General features: G+C 40.7%; 1 protein-coding gene across 1 annotated transcript; it reads right to left on the bottom strand.

The window, feature by feature from the left end:
* Nucleotides 1–21,464: 21,464 nt before the first annotated feature.
* Nucleotides 21,465–22,490, bottom strand: LOC137029577 (olfactory receptor 5P80-like). The gene has a single exon (XM_067399188.1). The coding sequence runs from the start codon at nt 22,437–22,439 to the stop codon at nt 21,465–21,467; it is 975 nt and encodes a 324-aa protein (XP_067255289.1). The 5' UTR covers nt 22,440–22,490.
* Between the last annotated feature and the right edge of the window lie 375 nt (nt 22,491–22,865).

The raw sequence follows: 22,865 nt of genomic DNA on the forward strand, positions 1-22,865 counted from the left end.
GAGACCCAGTATCTAATAAACAGTGACAGTCTTTCCCAAATACTTTGACAACCACGGTGCATTTTTCTCCTACAAGTTGTTTGGGCAGCCTTTTGTTTTGAGAAACAGCATGAGACTTTGAGGTGCATTCTTGAGAATCCTTTAAGGTGGAACAAAAATCAATCATGGCCCCTGTGTGTTCCAAGGCAGGGGCCACTACTAGTTTAAATCCTGTTTTTCCAAAGCACCATTCTTCTTGTCCCAAGCACGTTGTTTCTCTCTAAGCTCCTGTCTTTTGGTTTGCACTAAAGTGGGGTTTGGTGCATTGCAGCAGGAAGAAACAATATGGGCATCTTCACCGCACCTAAAGCAATACCAAGGCCTGGGTCTTGAAGTAGGAACAGGATTGCTGTTCTTCTGCTTAGTGTCTGACTTTAGATCAGATGGTTTCGGTTTGTCCTGTTTAGAACTTTTCGCTTGAGATGTTTTTTCATCACGAAGTGTCAAAAGTTTTGCGACCTGAGTTTGCAGTTGAGCTATTTGCTTCTGCAATGACTGCACTGTTGCCGAAGGTATATAATCACCGTCAACAGTTAAGTCAAGATTCGTCAGACACGGTTTACAAGCAACCTGTGCATTAGGCTGGAGCTTTACTCTGGTCACCCCAAGGTGATGCCTCATTCGGTTACTTTTAGCTGCCTGCCTATCCTCTTCAGTGCGCAGCATGAGTAAAAACTCTGGAAATGTTGGAGGATTATGTTTCCGTTGTTCAAGCTGGAGGTTGGAGATCAGAGAATTATTCCAGCATCCTCTGCAAAATTGTCTCAACAACTGCCTGTCTGACTCTGTCGCAGCAAGGCCATTGCTTCGTACAACAGAACTCAATGCTGTCTGAAGACGATGGAGATAATCAGATGACTTCTCTCCAGCATTCTGATTGAGATTGAGAAATGCAGCAAAAAGCTCATCGCCATCCTCTACAGCAGCAAAGGCAGAATCAAGAAGATCAAGATAGGCTTTAGATGAGGATGAGGGGCCTAATGATTTGATTATGTTAGAAGCTGGAGGTGTAAGGCTCTCTATGATTTTTCTGACTACTTGTGCATCACTAATCATAGGGTCATTCAAATAGAGATTGACTGTTCCACGCCATGTATCATAATCAACTTCAAAGTTTTGGTGAGGAACTCTGCCAGAGAAAGGCTTCAACTTTAAAGGTGCATGGAGTTGTGAGACTATATCTCCACTTCTGACTACATGCTCCACTACCACACGCTGAACATCTGGTGTAGTGAGATGGCTAGGTGCAAGCATGACTGGAGGGCTGTTAACGTTTAAAGAGGGAATACTCTCAGGGGTTGCAGTACATTTGGATGTATGAAGGCCTGTGGCCTCTGGAAGTCCATGCAAGTCACTCTTCAACCCATCGCTTGGCATTTCTGTGGATTTACCTGGCATAGAAGGCCTTTCTGAATCTAAGGGTGAGTCTAGGGCTTCAAGCACAGAACCATCCATAACAGATTCACTGATCCTACTGAGTTCATCTTTAAGAACATCTTCAAACTGCTTCCCACTCAACTTTGCTAGCTGTTTAAGCTCAGAGAGGTAGGCTTTTGTTGTGCTGGTGCCACACTTTTCGCTATACACACTTCCAAGACTTTGAATTTGATGATTTATTTTAGGATCTCCATGACAGGGTCTGCGGTGAGGTAAAGGAAGAGACTCTAAGGCTGCCATGGCAGAACCACATTCGAATTCAACTGCTGTCTGAGTATCAGTTATTGCTACCATTCTAGAGATGCTTCCATACTCGTGCAAAAACTCAAAAACTTCATCATCAACAGTGGTGTTTGATAACCCACTAATCAAGACACAATTGGGAACTTTCAGATTTTCCTTGAGTATTACATCCATGTTTTTTTTTTTTTTTTTTTTTTTAATCAAATACAAGAGGTAAAACCTAGTGATATGGGATGTGTCAAATCAAATTGCTCCTGGCTGGCTCGCCAAGTTTTACTGTGTAACCCTCATACGGGTAAGTACACACTGAGTTAGTTTGCCTAAATAAAATAACCTAAATCAACAATTCACTTTGGATAATAAATGAAATCACCATAACAAAGAATTGCATACAAATTACAAATTGTATTGAATGAACAACAATGGAAATAAACAATTACAATATAACAATTGTGTGGTGCGTTATCAGTGTATGTGTATGACTCAATGAGTCAAGGATCACCAGTTCTGTTCACTCAAGTTCACGTTGCTGAGCTCAGATTAGTTTTCCAAATCACTGGATTAACTTTCCTTGGAATTAAATTTTTTTTTCAAGCAAAAGTGTCTCGTAGAGGAAATCCGGGGTTTGTAAGTTTGTACAATCCTACCGCAGTGCTGGCCGGCAAAGAGCACTCCGTACGAATCGACTGAAGTTCACACCAAGATCAACTGGGTGGCCCGCCATCTTCCATCCGGAAGAGAGAGTGTTCGAGGAAAACCAAAAAACCTGGCCTGCATAGAAACAGGCACACACACATCACTCAAATATTCCTTCATGAGCATTAATACCGAATACGTACACTAAAACAACTAAATTTCTCGATTCACGTAACAGTAACAGAAAATGATATTCATATATACATGTTTCCCACATATTAATTGACAATTAACTGATTAATGAGTCAAAATGAGTCACTGTAATACTTTTACAGACAATCAGAAACAAAATTAACAAAAGTATGCTTTACAGGAACACATCGGCAGTTAATCACCATGTTAACTTGCATTTTTGTAATATAACAATTAGCGTTCTTGCCGTTGCACACACATTAACAAAAATAACACATTGTTATTTTTTTTCGTTAAGTATAGCATAAAACATGAAATAAAATATGACTCTTGTCTGCAATCGTACATATGATTCATGATTCATAAATCAGTACTCACCGAGATTCAATGAAAGTTATTTCGTTCCCGAAATCAACATGAAAATAACAAATCTTTTGCACCTCTTCCTGATGCATATGCTCATTTCTAGCTCGTAATCAAGTTTGCTTTTTTTTTTTTTTTTTTAAAAACCAAAATAAATTCCACAGTTTGTACAGCTTAAATTCTTTGTGCTCTGACTGTATTTTGTTTGTCTCACGTTGCCTATTTGCTCGCATACACAGCGCACAGCAGGGCGGAGCATGAATTGTTTAACCAATCACAATTACCCATTCATGACTGCTCAACAATTGCTAGGCAGATTTTCTATATTCAGGTTTTATGCAGCATTTTGATTGGTGGAATAATATAGAATACAATAATATAATATCGCATAACAATAATATAATAATATAAGCTTAATGTTAGAATTATAAGATTAACTTTTCTATAAGAACTTCTTATGGGGGTTACAGAAGGTTTACAATCTCCAGCCCTATGTCAGGATGTGCCTCATTCAAGCCATGGAGAAGGCCTGACCTACAGTTTTTTATGATTGCTTACACACTAAAATTAAAAGTAGTACACTATTAGCAAAACCTTACACTCAAGAAGCAAAACATCAGCCCATATTTGCACAACTATAAGCACCTTGTCAACCTCACACTTGTTGCAAAACTCTACACACAGTGATTTGCAAAACACTAAACACACTTAACATACACTACACACAAAAATCTATCATGAAGTCACTTCCTTGCAATACCAAAGCACTGACTGTCAAATTACTGCACCGTCCAACCAATTGGTTCAACACAGTCATCAGGTGTGCAAACACTTGTTTGCTTAATTGTAGACACACCAATCAGGTGTATACAGTTTTTTCCAATTGCTAACACACTAAAATGACATGCACAGCACAATTATTTAAACTGACACACAGAGAGCAAAACTTCTTCTCAAGTCTCCAAAAGTCTAAACACCTTTTCTGTTTTACACACATTTTGCATTTCAAAATAGCACTTTTTAAATTCACTAAATACAGTTCTCTGCATAAGACACAACAATCTGACATAAAGTCACATGTTTGCCATTTCAAAACACTGCCATTCAAAATGACACTACATGAGCTAATTGGCCAATTACATGTGCCACCTGGCCAAACACCTCAGTGGTTAATTGTTAACACTTCAATCAGGATGTAAGCACTATGAAAAGACCACAGGTGAGAACCTTTTTTTTTTTTTTTTACAACAACAATGGAAGACATTGCAGAGAGAGGAAGAGGAAGAGGAAGAGGAAGAGGGAGGTTGAGAATAAGAGGGGGAGGAAGAGTGAGAGGTAGGGGTAGAGCAGGTAGAGGAGTTCATGGCCAAAGAAGACAAACACTTTCAAATGAAATCAGAGCAACCTTAGTAGATCATGTCATCAACCATGGGTTGACAATGCGTGAGGCTGGACAGAGAGTGCAGCCAAACTTGAGCCGTTTTACTGTCGCCTCTGTCATCCGGACCTTTAGACTGGAGAACAGGTATGTAACCAAAATTTCATGTAGTACACATGTAGTATACCCCATGTCATAGTGTATCAGTTGGGTGAAACCTGTTTACTTAGTGTATGACATCAGCCATTCATGAACTGTACAAGTTTCCTGTACAATGTACTCTACTGTGGGGGAAAATATTTAGGCTGCATTGTCCAAGCCCTATATATATTTTTATTTTATTTTTTCTAAAGGACTGAGAGACGACACCATGGTGGAGGAAGGGGCCAAATGTTCACCGGGGTACAGGAAGCTGCCATTGTAAACTTGGTTTTGGAAAATAATGAAATCAGATTACGAGAAATTCAAAGCCACATCATCCAAGACAACACCTTATTCAACAACATTCAACGAGTTAGTCTGTCCACATTGGCTCGCATTCTCAAGCGAAACCAAATCAGAATGAAACAACTTTATAAGGTGCCGTTTGAGAGAAACTCTCAAAGAAACAAAGAGTTCAGACGAGCATATGTGGATGTAAGTACTATATTGACTGCAGTACACTACACACAACATTGTTTCCCAGTGTACTGGATAACACCATATTGAGTGATTTTTGTTCTTTGTTTTCAGGGAGTACTGGAAATGGATGCTCATGCAATCCCACATGAGTTCATCTTTATAGATGAGGCTGGGTTCAACCTAGCAAAGACCAGAAGAAGAGGGAGAAACCTCATTGGCCACAGAGCCATTATAGATGTTCCTGGCCAACGTGGTGGGAACATCACAATGTGCGCTGCCATCTCCAATATGAATGGTGTAATCCACCGTCATGCCAAACTTGGACCATACAACACAGCCCATATTCTCACATTTCTGGACAGACTTCACAACATTCTCATACCACCAGAGCGTATGAATGATGCAGACCATCAAAGAAACCGGTACGTTGTAGTATGGGACAACGTGAGCTTTCATCGTGCAGCCCCAGTCCAAAACTGCTTTGCTGACCACCCAACATTTCTCGTGCAATACCTCCCACCATACTCACCATTTCTGAACCCCATAGAAGAATTCTTTTCGGCATGGCGGTGGAAGGTATACGACCGGCAGCCCTTTGTGCGCATGCCTCTTGTGCAGGCCATGGAAGAGGCATGTGATGAGATTGATGTGGGTGCAATTCAGGGATGGATAAGGCACTCAAGGCGCTTCTTCCCTCGATGTCTGGCAAGGGAAGATATTGCCTGTGATGTTGACGAGGCGTTGTGGCCAGACCCGGCTGTGCGGCAAGATGCTGCCTAATTATTTTTCTTGCCTTTTTTTGTTTTTTGTTTTTTTTACTGTAATATATTTTTTTTCAGAAATTTTCTTTATCAGTTTACTTTTTTTGTAAGAATATTTTTCAGTCCCATGTAAATAGATCTGCTGTGCTTATGTTGTACTGACTTGTTTACTGTAGTGAAGGAAAAAAAAATAAAAATGTTGCAACAGCATGTGTGTGTATCTGCAAATATTTCTGTGCATGTGAACAATCTGATACATATTTTAGTATTATGGCAAAGCATACTAAAGATGGGGGTGCTTTTCATTATGCCCAACAGTGTGTAGGTGGTTAGGCAAAAATCTGGTAATATGAATGAAGTGTGTGCCATTTCATGCAAAAGTTTGATTTTGATAATGCTCTGTGTAGTTTCGGTTGCGGTGCTTCATTTTGCAGGATATATGAGGTATTTTGCAGTTTGGGTGTGTGGTTTTGTGAATTGTGTTAAGTGTTTTGATAAAACCAGACTAGTTTGAAAAATTGTGTGTTAGCAATTGGAAAAAACTGTAATACGTAAAGTGACATTTTGTTACAGTATTCTGAATCTCCAGGTCAAAATTTGGGGTGTGTTGACAAATGAGTTTCTTCAGTCTGCAACATTGGTCTTGTGTAGTGTTTGGTGAATTTACATTATATGTGTACTTTGTTGATGGTAGCCTACTCTAATCATAGGGAAGTAGAAGTGCTAAAAGTGTTTTAAGTTTATCACAGCAGAGTGTAACTCGTGCAAACAGAGTATAGTAAGATGAAACGTGTGTGTTTCATATGGTAACAAAGTGTGTTTTTTAAACAGAAGTGTATAGTTTTTACAAGAGTGTTTAATTATGCAAAGAATCTGTAGTGTTTTATTAATTGTGTGTGTAGTTGTGCTAATTGTGTGTAGTGGTTTGAAAACACGAGCCCTGTTTTGAAAATCGTGTTTAAGCAATCCAAAAAAACTGTAATGTATAGTATGTTTACTGTAGTATTTTCTGTACAATATTGTCAGTTTTTTCAGATTATTTTTTATGTTTGTTGTTGTTATTTACTGTAATTGTAACCTGTACTGGATACAGTATTTTACATTTGTCTGTTGTTTGCTGAGCTAACAGTGTTATGCACACTACTGTAGTAGCATGACAACTGGGACATGTTTTGTTGTGATTCTCCATGTTGACTGATTTGGGTATATGGAGAGAAATCAATGATATTTTTACTCAGTCTGCAGCACTGGTCTTGTGTAGTGTTTGTTGAACTATTGTATAGTTGCACTTTCTCCGTGTACTTCATTTACAGTACTCTAATCACTGATAATTAGGCTTGCTAAAAGTGTTTTAGATTAACAACAGCAGTGTCTAACTGGTTCAAAAAGATTAAAGTCATATGAAATGTGTGTGTTTCGTATGGTAACAAAATATTGTTTTTATAAAGTTGTGTATAGTTTTGACAAAAGTGTTCCATTTTGCAAATGATCTGAAGTGTTGTGCAACTTTGGTGTAGGGTTGTATTAATTGTGTGTAGTGTTTTGACAAACCTGGCCGTTTTCAAAATTGTGCAATTTTTATGATTAAGCAATCGTAAAAAACTGTAAACATCTTCACAAACAGCATTACCAGCTTCACTTATTACTAACCAGGTTGACTTTATTTCTGACATACATCTACAAAAGTTGTTATTGAGAATTACCAGAGGTTTAGATGTTGATGATCTGTTGAAAATAAGTTTGGTTTGATGTCACCATGATCGAGGTCGGTGCTTACTTCAGTTAGGCAGTTTGACTCTTAAGTGTTTTAGTGTTAGTGTTTCTGTGGCTATTCTTGCTGTTTGTTATGGCAAGAAAAACAAGAGACAATGTGATCAGCTGTTAGATGATAAGAATGTAATCATCATTTATCACTGATCTAATGACTGAGCTATTTATGAGCAAAATTTGATTAATTTTGTGCTGGGTCTCTTCAAGAAATACAACAATAAGTTTTAATTTTTCATATAAAGCAATATAAATTTCATATAAATTAAATTTTTCATATAAAGCTTAGTCATTAGATCAGTGAATAAAGCCATTACATGATGACAATTATCTTATCATCAAACAGCTGACAACAGCTAAACACATTTTCTCTTGCCTTTCTTGCCATAAAAAACATCCAGAGCAGTATGGAAGTAAATTAATGCCAAAAGTTTTTGAAATAAAAAGCTTGTTGAATTGCACTAATTAAAAAAAAAATGCATTACATTAGCTGTGCTTGCATTTAGATGCATTGTGTTTTTAAGCCTTGCATTTTTATGGGCTGAAATTCAACATGGTCGTATATTTTAAGCTGTGAATATTTCAATTAAAATTATTTATGGGCTGAATGTATTTCACACACATTTTTATTATTAAAAATTCAATAATTTAAATTCACCTTTCAGATTTCACTTCCAAAATATTCTGTTTAAAAATGCAACCTATAAAATTCGACTAGCAATTTTCAGTCCATTTTATTTCACTTTATAAATTTGCTTACACAAATTCAGTGGTTCGTATTCAGCAGAAAATTCAACATTTCACGTCTGGGAACTGCAGGAAAAGCAGTAAAGTGCCGATACATGATCTCCATCTGCTGTTAGTCGTCCTCACCAGGGGTACGTTTCCCAAACAATGATGTAACTCGCTATTGAACTATCATAGTACGATACTTTGTTGAACAAATAAACTTGCTAGTCACAACTGTTTCCCAAAACCGTATTGTCGCAAACACGTTGGTGAATGACATCACGCAGGTGCAGGGCCGTATGCATGGTTTAATATTTAGCGAGGTCACAAAATGTGTTTTGCTAGGGGGGTACATATATGCATTTTAAGACGTTTTAAGGCCAACGAATTGGATAACAATAGCTTTAAAACCATGTCAACAAATACATACATGCATGCACAGTTTTGAGGCAGCTTAATCGCATGTTTGGTAATTCCATGACTTCATTTACCTCAGAATAATGATGTTGCATGCCCGTAGTTTCTTTAGTGCTTTAGTTAAACTATAATGCAGTAATATGCAGCACGCGCCGCGCATTTGCGCGAGCAATTCTTGAGTTCACGCTTCCAGCACAGTAGGCTATAGCCTAACAGCTGATTGGAGTTTTACTGACATAGCCTGACAACATCTCATCTGACCACAGTTCACTGTTGTTCAAATGAAGCTACATTTTCCACGCTCGTTTGACTTGCACCTGGCGCTGAGCTGAAGGTGGAATGCGCGTCTGAAAATGTCCCGTTTGTTGTGGTCATAAAGAGACATTTCTTTATAAACGCAGCGTTTTACTTGGCGATGTTTTAAAAAATATTTTTATTTTCGGTATTTTTTATGCTCTGTTGGTGGTTTGTGGAGTAGCAACACCTGGGGGGGATTAGAGACGGTAAAAGTGAGTGGGTCCAATATCATTGGTCTTAAAAAGTGGGTGGGTCTTGTCCCACCCACATACAATGGTTCCGACGCCCATGGAAAATACAGACGACTTATGGATTCAGACACGGACCGGGTTCTGTGTATGGCATTGATCATCACTGCTGCATTTCAGCTTTGACTAATTTGAAAATTAGGGAAAAATACAGAGGACATGACCTCGGTGTCCTCAATGGTAGATACGGCCATGCGCAGGTGGTGAGTAATAACTTCTTTAAATGAATCAGTTTGAGATCGAATTAATGCTAGATTTTTTGCTATAAATTACAGACATGGCACTAGAGGACTAATTCTCATTTTCCTCGTTATTTTGCTTTATTTCCAAATTAAATCAAATGCTATGTACGCTCATGCGCACTCTCCAAAAACGGTGCTTTAAACCTCTTGACAAACTAAAATATATAAATGACATTTGTATATATTCTAAATAAAAGATATTGTTCTTAATGTCAACTTTCTTATTTTGCTCAAGATAACGGTTTATTAAGTCCACATGTCATAAAAACAAGAAACTATGCTTCTAACCACAGCTTGAGATCTGTCGTTCCAACCACACAAGTTTTAACTATGGTTTCAGGAAACACCATTTTTTTTAACTATGTAAGTAACGACAGAACATGCAATGTTAGTTGGCTAACAATGCTTTTCGGAAACGCACCCCTGGACATTTACAAAGACCAGAGCAACGGCTAGTAAGTCATCATTCCCCAGCTAGAAATTTTACATTCCCAGAACATTCTCAGAATGTCCCCACTGGTGTTAAGGACGTTGCCTAGTAACGTTCCCAGAACTTTCAGACACGGTCATGATGTTGAGTTCTTTTAAGGTTTGGGGGATGTTATTTGGCAGACCTTCAGGGAACATTCAAAACATTCTCTGAACGTTAAGGGAACCGTACTTTATTTGGAAATGTTCTCAGAATGTCCCTGCTGCCCTTGTCACAAAATTGAATTGAAAATTAGAGTTATATTGACTATTTGGCTGTTCAAACAAAAAACATTTTTTTTCTTAAATTTCTTACATAAAACAAAATAATACTTTATAGGTAATTCCAGGATTAATACTATAATTATGAAACCTTTTCTTTAAAATGCAAATCTCTTGCAGTAAATCTTTTGCTGACAACAGCACATGCATGAGCTAATGTAACTGCTGTATCACTGCATCAGCAACTACACAGTTACTGCAGCCTTTAAATAAAGCAACATGCAGCATAACATCAATGTTTCTGGATCATCACTGACTGAAGCACAGGCTCTACTCTCCAGCACAATGGTAACCTCACAAAACTCAGATAACAGAAACAGAACATTAAACACTAACAGATCTCTCTAGATCTCAGCGTCTTCACTTATTACAAACCACTCTGACTTTGTTTTTTTTTTTTCATGCAAATCTTCTTAATGAAGAGTTGATGTTTTATCAAAAGTTATAAATGTCACTGTTACGGAGGTAAGCGCTTGCTTTAGTTGGGCTCCTGACTCTTGATATTTTGACATTACTTTTTCTCCAATTGTTTGTAACTGTGTGTTTCTAAAGCATTTTGTTACACCAAAAACACATTTTTGAGAAAATAAATATGATCAAATGGGTTTGATTGCTCAATGATAATTTTATCATAATTTGCTGCCCTCTGAAGATTGTATTTTCTTTCATTTTGTTGTAGTCACTTTATAATGCATAAAATCCTCCCTGCTTTAAAGGCAGGGTAGGTAAAAAATGTATAAAAAAAACTTTTTTTCAAAATTTGTTTAAACTTTATTTATATATCAATACATAATTAAAATGTAAGTACTCTGAAAAAGAAAGTATAAAAATCGAGTGTCTGTTGACCTCTCACGACTGTTTTAAAGACAGCTCATTATTTCCATTCACTCCACCCCCTCCCTTCTGGGCTCCTTCCAAAGCCACGCCCCCAAAACGCGTGAACGCGCGACTCCAACCACTGAGCTGGAAGACGCATTATTTACCTGAGACGAGCGGAGAGGAGGGAGCACAGTGCATGTAGTAAAAATCTTGTCAGAATCACATGTAATAAAAATAACTTTATAATTATGAAGATAAACAAACAAGATGTATTTTAGTACTCACTATCAAGCTAGCATATTGATATTGGTAAAGTTTAAAATATATATTTTTTGATTCGCTAATGAGCTAGTTATCTATAAGGCAAAGCTAAAAACAGGTTGCATGATACACGTTTTTCCATTACCATCATTTACACTGTGATGAAGATGAATTTCGTGTAAGATTCATAACATATACATTGTTCTACAGATAAACAGAGTAACATACACTCAAATATCAACTCACAACTGCATTGCAGACACAAAATAATAACACACACATACAACAAAGTGTGTACGACACACACAGATACAAGATAAAGACATCAGTAAACATAGGTAGAGAATATTTAAACAAAACAAAGGCGAAAAAACGTGCAGGTAAACTTACAGGTGAACATGGTAAGAGTTAGACAGAGGGTAAGTATAGTTCTAAGAAAAGTTCCTAGATGCGGAGTAACGTTAGGCCTACTATCTGTTAAACATGTATTTAGTTATCTAAAGCAAAATTATGCACAATTCAACACTATAGCTATCATCTTGAGCTAGGCCTATAGATTATTTATAGTCTCTACAACGGCTCGCTGAGTAATGTTATGTTAGCTATATTACGCAGCTACGTGTGCTAATGACACATGCTTCATGAAAAAATAAAAAATATGTATGATCAAAATACAAAAAGAAAGATTTACCTGTCCAGCAGAAATAAAGCCATCAAGGAGTCACTTTTCACTTTTCAGCCCCTTGAGTTCCCTCAGTTGAGAGGGAGTAAAAGCTTTGCGTGGCAGGGGGAGCTGCCACTGGACCTGCCAGGGTTATGCGCGCCTGCCTCGGGACCTTCCGTGGTTATATGCGCCTGCCTCGGGACCTGCCACTGTTATATGATGCATATTTGATAAATGCCGATTGATGCATGCGTGCAAACTGTGCACAATCCTGCTCTCAGTTCTCGCCATCGCTGGAAAGCCACGCCGATATTAACTCGCGTTTTATTTCTTTGTTTATCCAAAGACTTTTTGTTCATTGCCTTTTCGTGTACTGTTACTGTCTTCCCTTTTTTGCCTGGTTTGCCTTTACTAACTGCATAGGCCGGTACTGTGAATTTTGCTTGCTGTTTCTCTGCCATTGTTTTGGTGATCCTAGGATCCATGCCTCTTGAATTCCCCAAATCAAACGTGCGCGCGCAAGTGGGCAGGTCATGTGTGTCAAAAGGGTGGTTGCCATGGTTGCGAGAGAGTGACAGTCGCCTCAGCCAATCCTATGTTTCGTCCCGGATGGAAATAATGAGCTGTGTTTAATACAGATTAAACGGTCTAGAGTCACTCAATTTGTATACTCTTTTTATCAGAGTTCTTACATTTTAATTATGCATGGATATATATATAGAAAGTTTAAAGAAATTTGGAGCAAAATTTTTTTGCCTACCCTGCCTTAAAGGTGCCATCGAACGTTTTTTCACAAGATGTAATATAAGTCTAAGGTGTCCCCTGAATGTGTCTGTGAAGTTACAGCTCAAAATACCCCATACATTTTTATTAATTAATTTTTTTAACTGCCTATTTTGAGGCATAATTAGAAATGCGCTGATTCATGCTGCGGCCCCTTTAAATTGCACTCTCCGCCCCCTCCTGAGCTCTCGACTCTATCACTGCATAAACAAAGTTCACACAGCTAATATAACCCTCAAAATGGATCTTTCCAAAGTGTTCATCATTCAGCATGTCTAATCGCATACGTATGGTATTTATTTGGATGTTTACATTTGATTCTGAATGAATTTGAGGCTGTGCTCCATGGCTAACGGCTAATGCTACACTGTTGGAGAGATTTATAGAGAATGAAGTTGTGTTTATGCATTATACAGACTTCAAGTTTTTAATAATGAAAATAGCGATGGCTCTTGTCTCTGTGAATACAGTAAGAAACGATGGTAACTTTAACCACAGTAACTTTAACTTTAACAGTACATTAGCAACATGCTAACGAAACATTTAGAAAGACAATTTACAAATATCACTAAAAATATCATGTTATCATGGATCATGTCAGTTATTAGTGCTCCATCTGCCATTTTCCGCTATTGTTCTTGCTTGCTTACCTAGTCTGATGATTCAGCTGTGCACATCCAGACGTCCTGCCCTTGGCATATGCAAATATTGGGGGCGTACACCCCGACTGTTACGTAACAGTTAGTGTTATGTTGAGATTCATCTGTTCTTCAGAGGTTTTTTAAATAAATGAGATTTATATAAAAAGGAGGAAACAATGGTGTTTGAGACTCACTTTATGTCATTTCCATGTACAGAACTCTTGTTATTCAACTACGCAGAGGTAAATTCAATTTTCAACTCAATGGCACCTTTAAAAGTTTTTATCACTCTGCAGAAATTATTCATCCAACATCACATAGATTCACACGGACATCAAGATTCAGCGTATGATCCTCAACAATGGTGACAAAATTTTCAGATAAACAGCTCAACTCTGAACATCACAAAATAAGTTATAAGTAATTTTGTGACTATAAGTCATTCTCTTTAAACGCTATTGAATGTAGAAATGTGAATACCAATGTCGTAACTTTAGAGACGGTCCCTAAATTTGCGAATATCAAATGTTCAGCATCAAACTAAATTTATGCCAGTATCTGCTTTCTTGGAGCCCATATAGTATAACTTACATCACAAATGAGGTACGAGTTTGGTCCTCTGTACGAGTCCATTAAGCTGTGTTAAGCATTTTATATGTCCTGATGGCAGGGGAATCCTATGACGTATAAGGGAAACCATAATATTAGCACCACGATATAAAGTTAAGGAAACTTAACAACAGAGAGAAATATATGTCTACCTCAGATTTAACATTTGATCTATACATCAGCATCAGCAATAACATTGTAATCTCATTCACTGTAGAGAAAGCTGCTTACATGTATAGCCTACACAGGGAAAGTAACCATAAAGACACTGAATTAAACATAAATGCAGCTTTTGTGTCTTTATAAGCTTTTCTGCATTTATACTGGCCCTGATAATCATCACACATTCACTTACCGTTTGCTCCATTTCTGTAAATCCGTTCCCTTTCGTGGGAACTATCGACGCTACGTCGTATGACGTGATGGGAACCCTCTGTATTTTGTGTTCGTGAAGCACCTCTGTATCCAACCAATGAAAAGACGTGACGTCAGAGATGGGTGACGTCACGGATCAGGAAGCTATAAAGCACACCTGAACACAAAGCACGCCAGCTTCTGTTGTCTTCAGCAAGCGCTCTCTGTATCTTGTGTGTCTTATTTGGTGTTGTTTGTCTTATTACATATAAACAAGTCAAGATCTGAGGACAAGAGTATCTCACACCAATCCATATATTTATATATAAAAAAGACACGTATTATGGCGAGAAACAGCAGTGAAATGGGAGTGAGCACAGGCAGCTCTCGAAGGAGCCGTCTGTGTGCACTGTAAAAACTCACTCTCAGGACACTGCTCCAGTGTTCCCCGCGGATCGGGTCCCGCTTCTGCTGAGGCAGGGCGGAGGCTCCGTTCGTGGGGGTCACAAATGGATCTGACAGAGGGATTAGAGACGGGCGCGCCTTTTCTCTGCCCTCACCAGGTTCAGCGCCGTCTCCCAGGTGGAAGCACGCTCTGCAATTTCTTCCGCCTGGTTGAGGCACCGATACTCACATGTCCAGCTCTGCGGAGGTGGATATTGTGATATCGATCTGAGGATCGCCACCTCACAGTCACACACACATATCGTGTTTCAAAATCACACGTTTATAACAAATCAATCGTGAACAGCAGTTTGATTTTCCCCCTGTGCTACACTACAAAGCGAGTTGGGATACACACGATTTATGTTTTGTTTGCTGGGAGTGGAGCGTGCACGTCAGCTCACAACTGACAGTGACAGTGTTCATTCATAAAAATGTCCCGAAGAAAAGTATGCACTAGTGGGAGTTTTGTAGCTCCACTCCTGTTGGCTTTATTCTCGAGGGAATAAAAGTCTATTGCAAAGCTCGAATCTCGCGCTTGCCGAGGCAGCGCGTGGATTGAGTTTTCATTCAACCATCACTCCTTCCAGGACAGCCAGAAACCTTGGAGTGGTGATGGATGATTGTCTAACCTTCACAGATCATGTTGCAGCAACGACCCGGTCCTGCAGATTTGCCTTGTACAACATCAGGAAGATTAGACCCTTCCTATCTGAACATTCCACACAAATTCTTGTCCAAGCTCTTGTTCTATCCAGACTGGACTACTGTAATGCTCTCTTGGCTGGCCTTCCAGCCTCTACAACTGATCCAAAATGCTGCAGCAAGACTGGTCTTCAACGAACCGAAGAGAGCGCACGTCACTCCTCTCTTCATCAGTCTGCACTGGCTGCCAGTAGCTGCTCGCATCCAATTCAAGGCTCTGATGTTTGCTTACAGAACGACAGCTGGCTCTGCACCGCTATACCTTAACTCACTACTTCAGACTTACGCGCCCTCCAGAAACCTGCGTTCTGCAAGTGAACGGCGCCTTGTGGTGCCATCACATAGGGGCACAAAATCACTCTCACGGACCTTCTCCGGGACTGTTCCTGGCTGGTGGAATGACCTACCACGCTCTATCCGAGCAGCTGAGTCTCTAGCCATTTTCAAAAAAATGCTAAAGACGCATCTTTTTCGTCAGCACTTGACCCAGTAGTAGTAGCACTTACCTTGACTAATATTCTTCACCTATCTGTGTATTTATTTAAAAAAAAAAAAAACAATTTCGCTATGAGCACTTTACTGACATAACTGTGACTTCACTCAGCACTTACATACTGTTGTTCTCATGTTGATTTAATTGATTCTACTACTCTCATTTGTAAGTCGCTTTGGATAAAAGCGTGTGCTAAATGAATAAATGTAAATGTAAATTAAAGTATATAGCTCAGATCTCGCGCTTGCCGAGGCAGCGCGTAGACTGAGTTTTCATTAAAGAATATATGGCTCGGATCTCGCGTTGCCGAGGCAGCGCGTAGATTAAGTCTGCAAGAATGAAAATACGGCTCGGGTCTTGCATTTGCCGAGGCTGCGCATATATCACGTGTCCGTAATTATGCATGTGTGTGTATGTGTATGTAGGGATCTGAGTAGACGGGAGTTCCCTTTCTCTCTTTCCCTAAAATACCTTGCGAATTATTACGAGCTATAATTCTTTTTTGTATTCTAAATATATTCAGTCTGTTCAAAAAATATATATTTATATAAGAACTGGCTGCATTTAATTTGAGGATTAAATGAAATATTGAATACATTAAATTCTGAGGAATTTAAAAGTCCGGAGGTAGGACGGATCTGAGGACCGTCATTATCTCTCGGAAGGCTTCAAAGAAGAGGTCCTGACATAGTGCAGGATCTCTCGAGGGCAGCCCCCTCCGGGGGGATTCGGATATCGGGTCCTCCTCGGTGCCCTCAGGGGATCGTTCTGTCAACCCTGCCACCACGCGTGAGTCAGGGCACAGCAGTTTCCACCGATCCTCCGAGGAGGGTCGGCCAGCACGTGATTCGTCTGTCTGTCGGTGCGCCGCGTCAGATAGACGAGCCAAGTGCTCAAAAAACACCAGAGACCAGTCTCGAGAGACTGGTTCCCTTAGTAGAATATTTGGAAGAGTGGAAAAATCTCCCGAATGTCTTGAAGTGGGTGCTGCTCATGATAGAACTGGGCTACAGAATTCAGTTCGGTTCACGACCGCCCAAGTTCAATGGGGTGCTTCCTACGGTGGTAACCCCAGAGCAGTCTCTGGTGATGGAGCAAAAAGTAACAACGCTTTTGCAAAAAGGGGCTATAGAAAGGGTTTCCCCTCCCAGCAAAATTTACAGCCGCTACTTCATTGTTCCGAAGAAGGATGGAGGGTTGCGTCCGATCATAGATTTACGTGTGCTAAATCGATCCGTAAAGAAGCTGAAATTCAAAATGCTTACACTCAGACAGATCATCCCTCAGATCAGGTCCGAGGACTGGTTTGTAGCGATAGATCTGAAAGACGCATACTTTCATGTATCCATCCATCCTTCACACAGGAAGTTCCTCAGGTTTGCTTTCGGGGGCGAAGCTTACCAATACAGGGTTCTTCCGTTCGGCCTATCCCTCTCACCCCGCACGTTCACAAAGTGCGTGGATGCAGCGCTGGCTCCGCTGAGACTCCAGGGCATCTGCGTGCTGAACTATATCGACGATTGGTTGATATTAGCTCAAACAGAAAAATTGGCAGTTCAAAATCGAGATGTTGTTCTGTCGCACATGAAGAGGCTTGGGCTGAGGCTCAACGCCAAAAAGAGTGTGCTGGTCCCGAGTCAGGTTGCAAACTACTTAGGTGTAATCTGGGATTCCACCACGATGCAGGCGCAGTTGTCCCCTGCTCGTGTGAGTTCCATTCTCGGGGCTGTGAAAGGGGTGAAGTTAGGCCAGTCACTCACTGTAAAACAGTTTCAGAGACTGGTGGGTCTGATGGCAGCTGCGTCCAACGTTATTACTTTTGGCCTTCTGCACATGAGACCCCTACAGTGGTGGCTCAGGACCAAGGGGTTTTCCCCGAGGGGAAATCCTTTTCGCATGATCAAAGTCACGCGCTGATGCCTTCGTGCTCTGGTCATGTGGAAGAAGCCTTGGTTCCTATCCCAGGGACCCGTGCTGGGGACTTCTGGTCGTCGTGTAATGCTTACGACAGATGCTTCCCTCACGGGCTGGGGGGCGATCATGAGTGGTCGCTCGGCTCAGGGTTTCTGGGAGGACCATCAGCGCTCCTGGCACATACATCGGCTGGAGATGATGGCGGTGTTTCTTGCATTAAAACACTTCCTCCCAGACCTGAGAGATCACCATGTGTTGGTCCGCACAGACAACACTGCGGTGGTCTCATACATCAACCATCAGGGGGGCTTGCGGTCTCGCCTGTTATTCAAGCTGGCCAGTCGCATCCTCCTCTGGTCTCAGGGGAAGCTGCTTTCGCTGAGAGCAGCTTACATCCCCGGGCGGTTGAATGTGGGAGCAGACGCCCTGTCAAGGCAGGGCGCGAGACCGGGGAATGGAAACTCCACACCGAGGTGGTGGAGTTGATATGGAAAACTTTCGGTCGAGCTCAAGTCGATCTATTTTGCCACAGAGGAGTCAGCTCAGTGCCCTCTGTGGTACTCACTTCAGCACCCAGCACCTCTAGGGCTGGATGCCATGCTACAGATGTGGCTGAGGCTACGTCTGTATGCGTTCCCCCCAGTCTCAATGCTCCCAGGAGTTCTGGAGAAGGTTCGCCAGGAGAAGGTCGACCTAATATTGGTGGCCCCTTACTGGCCAACCACAATATGGTTTTCGGACATAATGTCTCTACTTCACGGCTCTCCCTTAGAGCTTCCTCTCAGGCAGGATCTCCTGTCTCAAGCGGGCGGCATGATTCTCCATCCCCGCCCAGAAATGTGGAAACTGTGGGCCTGGCCCCTGAGGGGGCAAGGCTCATAGGAACTGGTCTCTCAACCGAGGTTGTGGAGACCATCCTTCACTCCAGAGCTCCCTCCACGAGGAAGTTGTACTTATATAAATGGAAATTGTTCTCTGTGTGGTGTGAACAGCATAATTTGGACCCGGTCCATTCTTCTGTCTTTGACGTGCTTCAGTTCCTTCAGGAAAAGTTCTCGGAAGGTTTAACCCCTTCCACGCTGAAAGTTTATGTGGCCGCTATTTCGGCTCATTATATCCCTGTAGGGGGCTCCTCGCTTGGTCGAGACCCCCTAGTAGTACGCTTCCTCCGTGGTGCACTCAGGTTGAGACCTGTGGTGTGCACAAAGACCCCGACCTGGGACCTCACTATTGTGCTCCAAGGGCTGGCTGAGGCTCCCTTCTAGCCAATAGAGGAGGTGTCAGACAAGTTCTTGACACTTAAAACTATCTGTCTCTTGGCCGTCTCTTCTTTGAAGAGAATTGGTGATTTACAAGCGCTGTCAGTCGCTCCATCTTGTCTTGAGTTTGCACCTGGTATGGTGAAAGCCTTTCTGCATACCAGGCTGGGCTATGTTCCACAGGTCCGTCGAGGGTCCCAGGCCCCATTGTACTTGAGGCTTTCTGCCTGCCTCCTTTCGCAAACTTGGATCAGGAAAGGAAGAATCTGCTTTGCCCTGTAAGAGCATTAGATGCGTATGTTCACAGAGCTGCCCTGTGGAGAAAAACAGAACAATTGTTTGTATGTTATGGGTCCCCTAAGAAGGGGGGCCCAGCATCTAAACCGCGGATGAGCAAGTGGGTGGTCGAGGCCATCTCACTTGCGTATGAGACGGTGGGGCGCCCGTGTCCTTTGATGGTGCGGGCTCACTCCACGAGAGGTATGGCCGCGTTCAGAGCTCTCCTATCTGGTGTCTCTATGGACGACATTTGTGGTGTGGCTGGATGGTCATCCCAGCACACCTTTATCAGATTTTACAATCTTCACCTTAACATCACTCCGGGGGCCAGGATGCTACAAGATAGCAGCCAGGCACTCGGGAGAGACGGCGTAGTTGGGATTGCGTTCCCATCACGTCATACGACGTAGCGTCGATAGTTCCCACGAAAGGGAACGTCTCGGGTTACGAGTGTAACCCTTGTTCCCTGAGTAAGGGAACGAGACGCTACGTCACGTGGCCGTATCTCCTGCATACCTGGTGCGCTTGCTTCAGACATTTTACAGAAGCTGGCGTGCTTTGTGTTCAGGTGTGCTTTATAGCTTCCTGATCCGTGACGTCACCCATCTCTGATGTCACGTCTTTTCATTGGTTGGATACAGAGGTGCTTCACGAACACAAAATACAGAGGGTTCCCATCACGTCATACGACGTAGCGTCTCGTTCCCTTACTCAGGGAACAAGGGTTACACTCGTAACCCGAGACGTTTTTATGAATGAATGATGACTTACTAGCCTTTGCTCTGGTTTTTGTAAACAGCCGCTAGCGGCACCTGCTGGTGAGGATGACTAACAGCAGATGGAGATCATGGATCGGCACTCTACTGCTTTTCCTGCAGTTCCCGGATGTGAAATGTTGGATTTTCTGCCGAATTTGAACCACTGTGGAAGTGAATTTGTAAAGTGAAATAAAATGGACTGAAAAATGCTAGAGATTTAGTGTCTTTTATCTTCACTTGATTTCATCTAAGGCTGTGGCTGAAGTCATAGTTCTTGTTGTTCCTCTGTCCTTCGGTGATTCTGCTCGTTATCACCCTATTATCTCATTAACTACATACATGAAGTATTTCCTGTTTTTGGCTCAAGTGTTCAAGTGGGCTTGAAGACTGCAAGTGTGTGTAGAATTTTTGCTTACCTAATGGGACACACTTACAGTCTCGCAAAAAAATGCAAGCATTTAAGTTTTTTTTTTTTATTAATATTTTCAATACATTGCGTTTTAAAATACACTTCTAAATGTCTGTTCAGTGGTCACTATGTAGCTAACAGAATACACAATATTAAAATTGTGATGCTTCTTTAAGTGATAAAAATTTGTTGCAAATCATGTACAACATATAGCTGACTCAACGTTGCATCAATAAAAAGTTGAATGTTTTCATTGAGATCTTGTGATTTTAGGGGCATATGAGTTCCCAAAATGCATGATGGGATGTGTTTAGCCTCGAATACCGCTCTGAAGCAGCATTCAAGATAGTGTGGGTTTAGCGTGCATTAAGGGCACTGCACTTCGGCATTTTTAAGACATGGGACAGTCTTGCACACTTATAGTGGCCAAGACCGCAAGTATAGGTATTTGGACAGGGCATTGGACACTTCTGGTCTAGATAGTCACTGGCTTGCCATTAGCTGGTAAACCATCTATTCTATTGAAGGCATGTCAGATTTTTCCCCCCTACATGGAACTAGTCAGCCAGCCTTAGACCTAAACTTAAGTAACTTAATGTAAACCTGGTACAATCATTTGCACTTTGTAAACCAAGCAGCTTTTGATAGTAGATACAGGGAAAGAAAATTTTACACATTGCAATTATTAAAAAGAAAGAGTTTTATGTGTGTGATGATAACTAATATAGAAGCAGCTTTTTCTCAGGTGGGAACAATTTACAGAGATATTGCACAATGAAAGAATACATGGAGATGGCTTCTTTATGACTAACTGCAGAGAAAATGCAGAATTTGATATTCAAATTTGATAGATAAACAATGCATTTTAATATGAACACAAAATAATACAAAAGCATAACAGAAAACCTCATATGACATTATAAAAACTTAAGCCACAGTTATGTTCTATACATTAATGTGCATTTTTAAGAGGATGAACAGACAGTCTGTGGGTTAACAAGGAATAAATCCTGTCTCGAATCTGTTTAGTTTTCAATGAGTAAATGATGGGATTCACGCAGGGTGGGATGAGGGACGACAAAGACAAAAACACCAGACCTACATTGGGGTTCCAATTAAATTCAAAAAATATAAAATTGAAGACAATTAAAATTGGAATGTAGAATATGGCCACTAATGTGAGGTGTTCGGTGCACGTGGCCAGCGCCTTATAACGGCTCTGATTATTCTTCATTCTGAATACAGCGATCAATATACCCATATAGGTCAAGAAAATAAAAGACAAAGGTACAACAATGAAGAGTGTAGCTAAAGTAGTGCCAATATTCCACTGATATGTTATATCATTGCAAGCAAGTAATAAAATAGGAGAATAATCGCAAAAATAGCTGTTGATCATAGAGTCACAAAATGAGAGGTTTGGGAAGGATTCAATAGCATAGATTATTATAACAACACTAAAGATCCAAAGTGCACCAACTATGTAAGCCATTCTGGTGTTTGTGTTTATAGACTCCTGTCTTAAAGGCAAGCAGATTGCAACGAATCTGTCGTAAGAGAGAACGCATATGGAAAATGACTCGAGGGATACAAAAGTAAAGTAAAAGTACAACTGCACAAGGCACAGTTTGAATGGCACAAAATTGTCTAGAATAAGGTAAGTCTTTATCATGCCAGGCACAAGAGAAGTGCTGAGAACAAGATCAACCAAAGCCAGATTACCAACAGCCATGAACTTTGGGACATGCAGTCGGTGGTCATAGAAAATGATAGTGATCAGAGAGACATTGCATATGACTGTGATCACATAAAGCACAGTGAGGAACATGACATAAATATTATTGTAAGGCATTGAACTTAAGCCTATAATGTAAAATCCTGCAGGCTGAATGATGGAGTTGTTGGGGGCAGAATTGCTGTTCTGCATGGCTGTCCTTTTTTTACGACCCAGCTTCCTTGCTTTCAGTGGACAAGAAAGCAAATACCTATGAGAAACAGTCACAAACAGCCTGTGCTTTACAATTCACCTTCAACATCTGTGTTATTTGATGGCATAAGCTCTTAAAACATTTAACCAGAAATCTAATAATGAAAATGTTACATTGTCTTAATAATAAATATGCATACATGAAAAGGTGTTGTGGTGGTTTGCAGATAACAAGTCACAGTTTTTGCTTCTGCTTCACAGATCTGGAATCTAAATGTAAATTTGAGACAATATTTGGGCAATATATTGCCCAATTTGTCCTCCAGAGGTGTCATTAAACAGGAAAGAACCTCCAGTATCTAAGAGTCTTGAGAGAAGAGACATTCATTAGTGTTTTTTTGCGTCACTAATGTGAGATTATTGATG

The sequence above is a fragment of the Chanodichthys erythropterus genome, chromosome 10 (assembly GCF_024489055.1).
Source record: "Chanodichthys erythropterus isolate Z2021 chromosome 10, ASM2448905v1, whole genome shotgun sequence".
NCBI lineage: Eukaryota > Metazoa > Chordata > Actinopteri > Cypriniformes > Xenocyprididae > Chanodichthys > Chanodichthys erythropterus.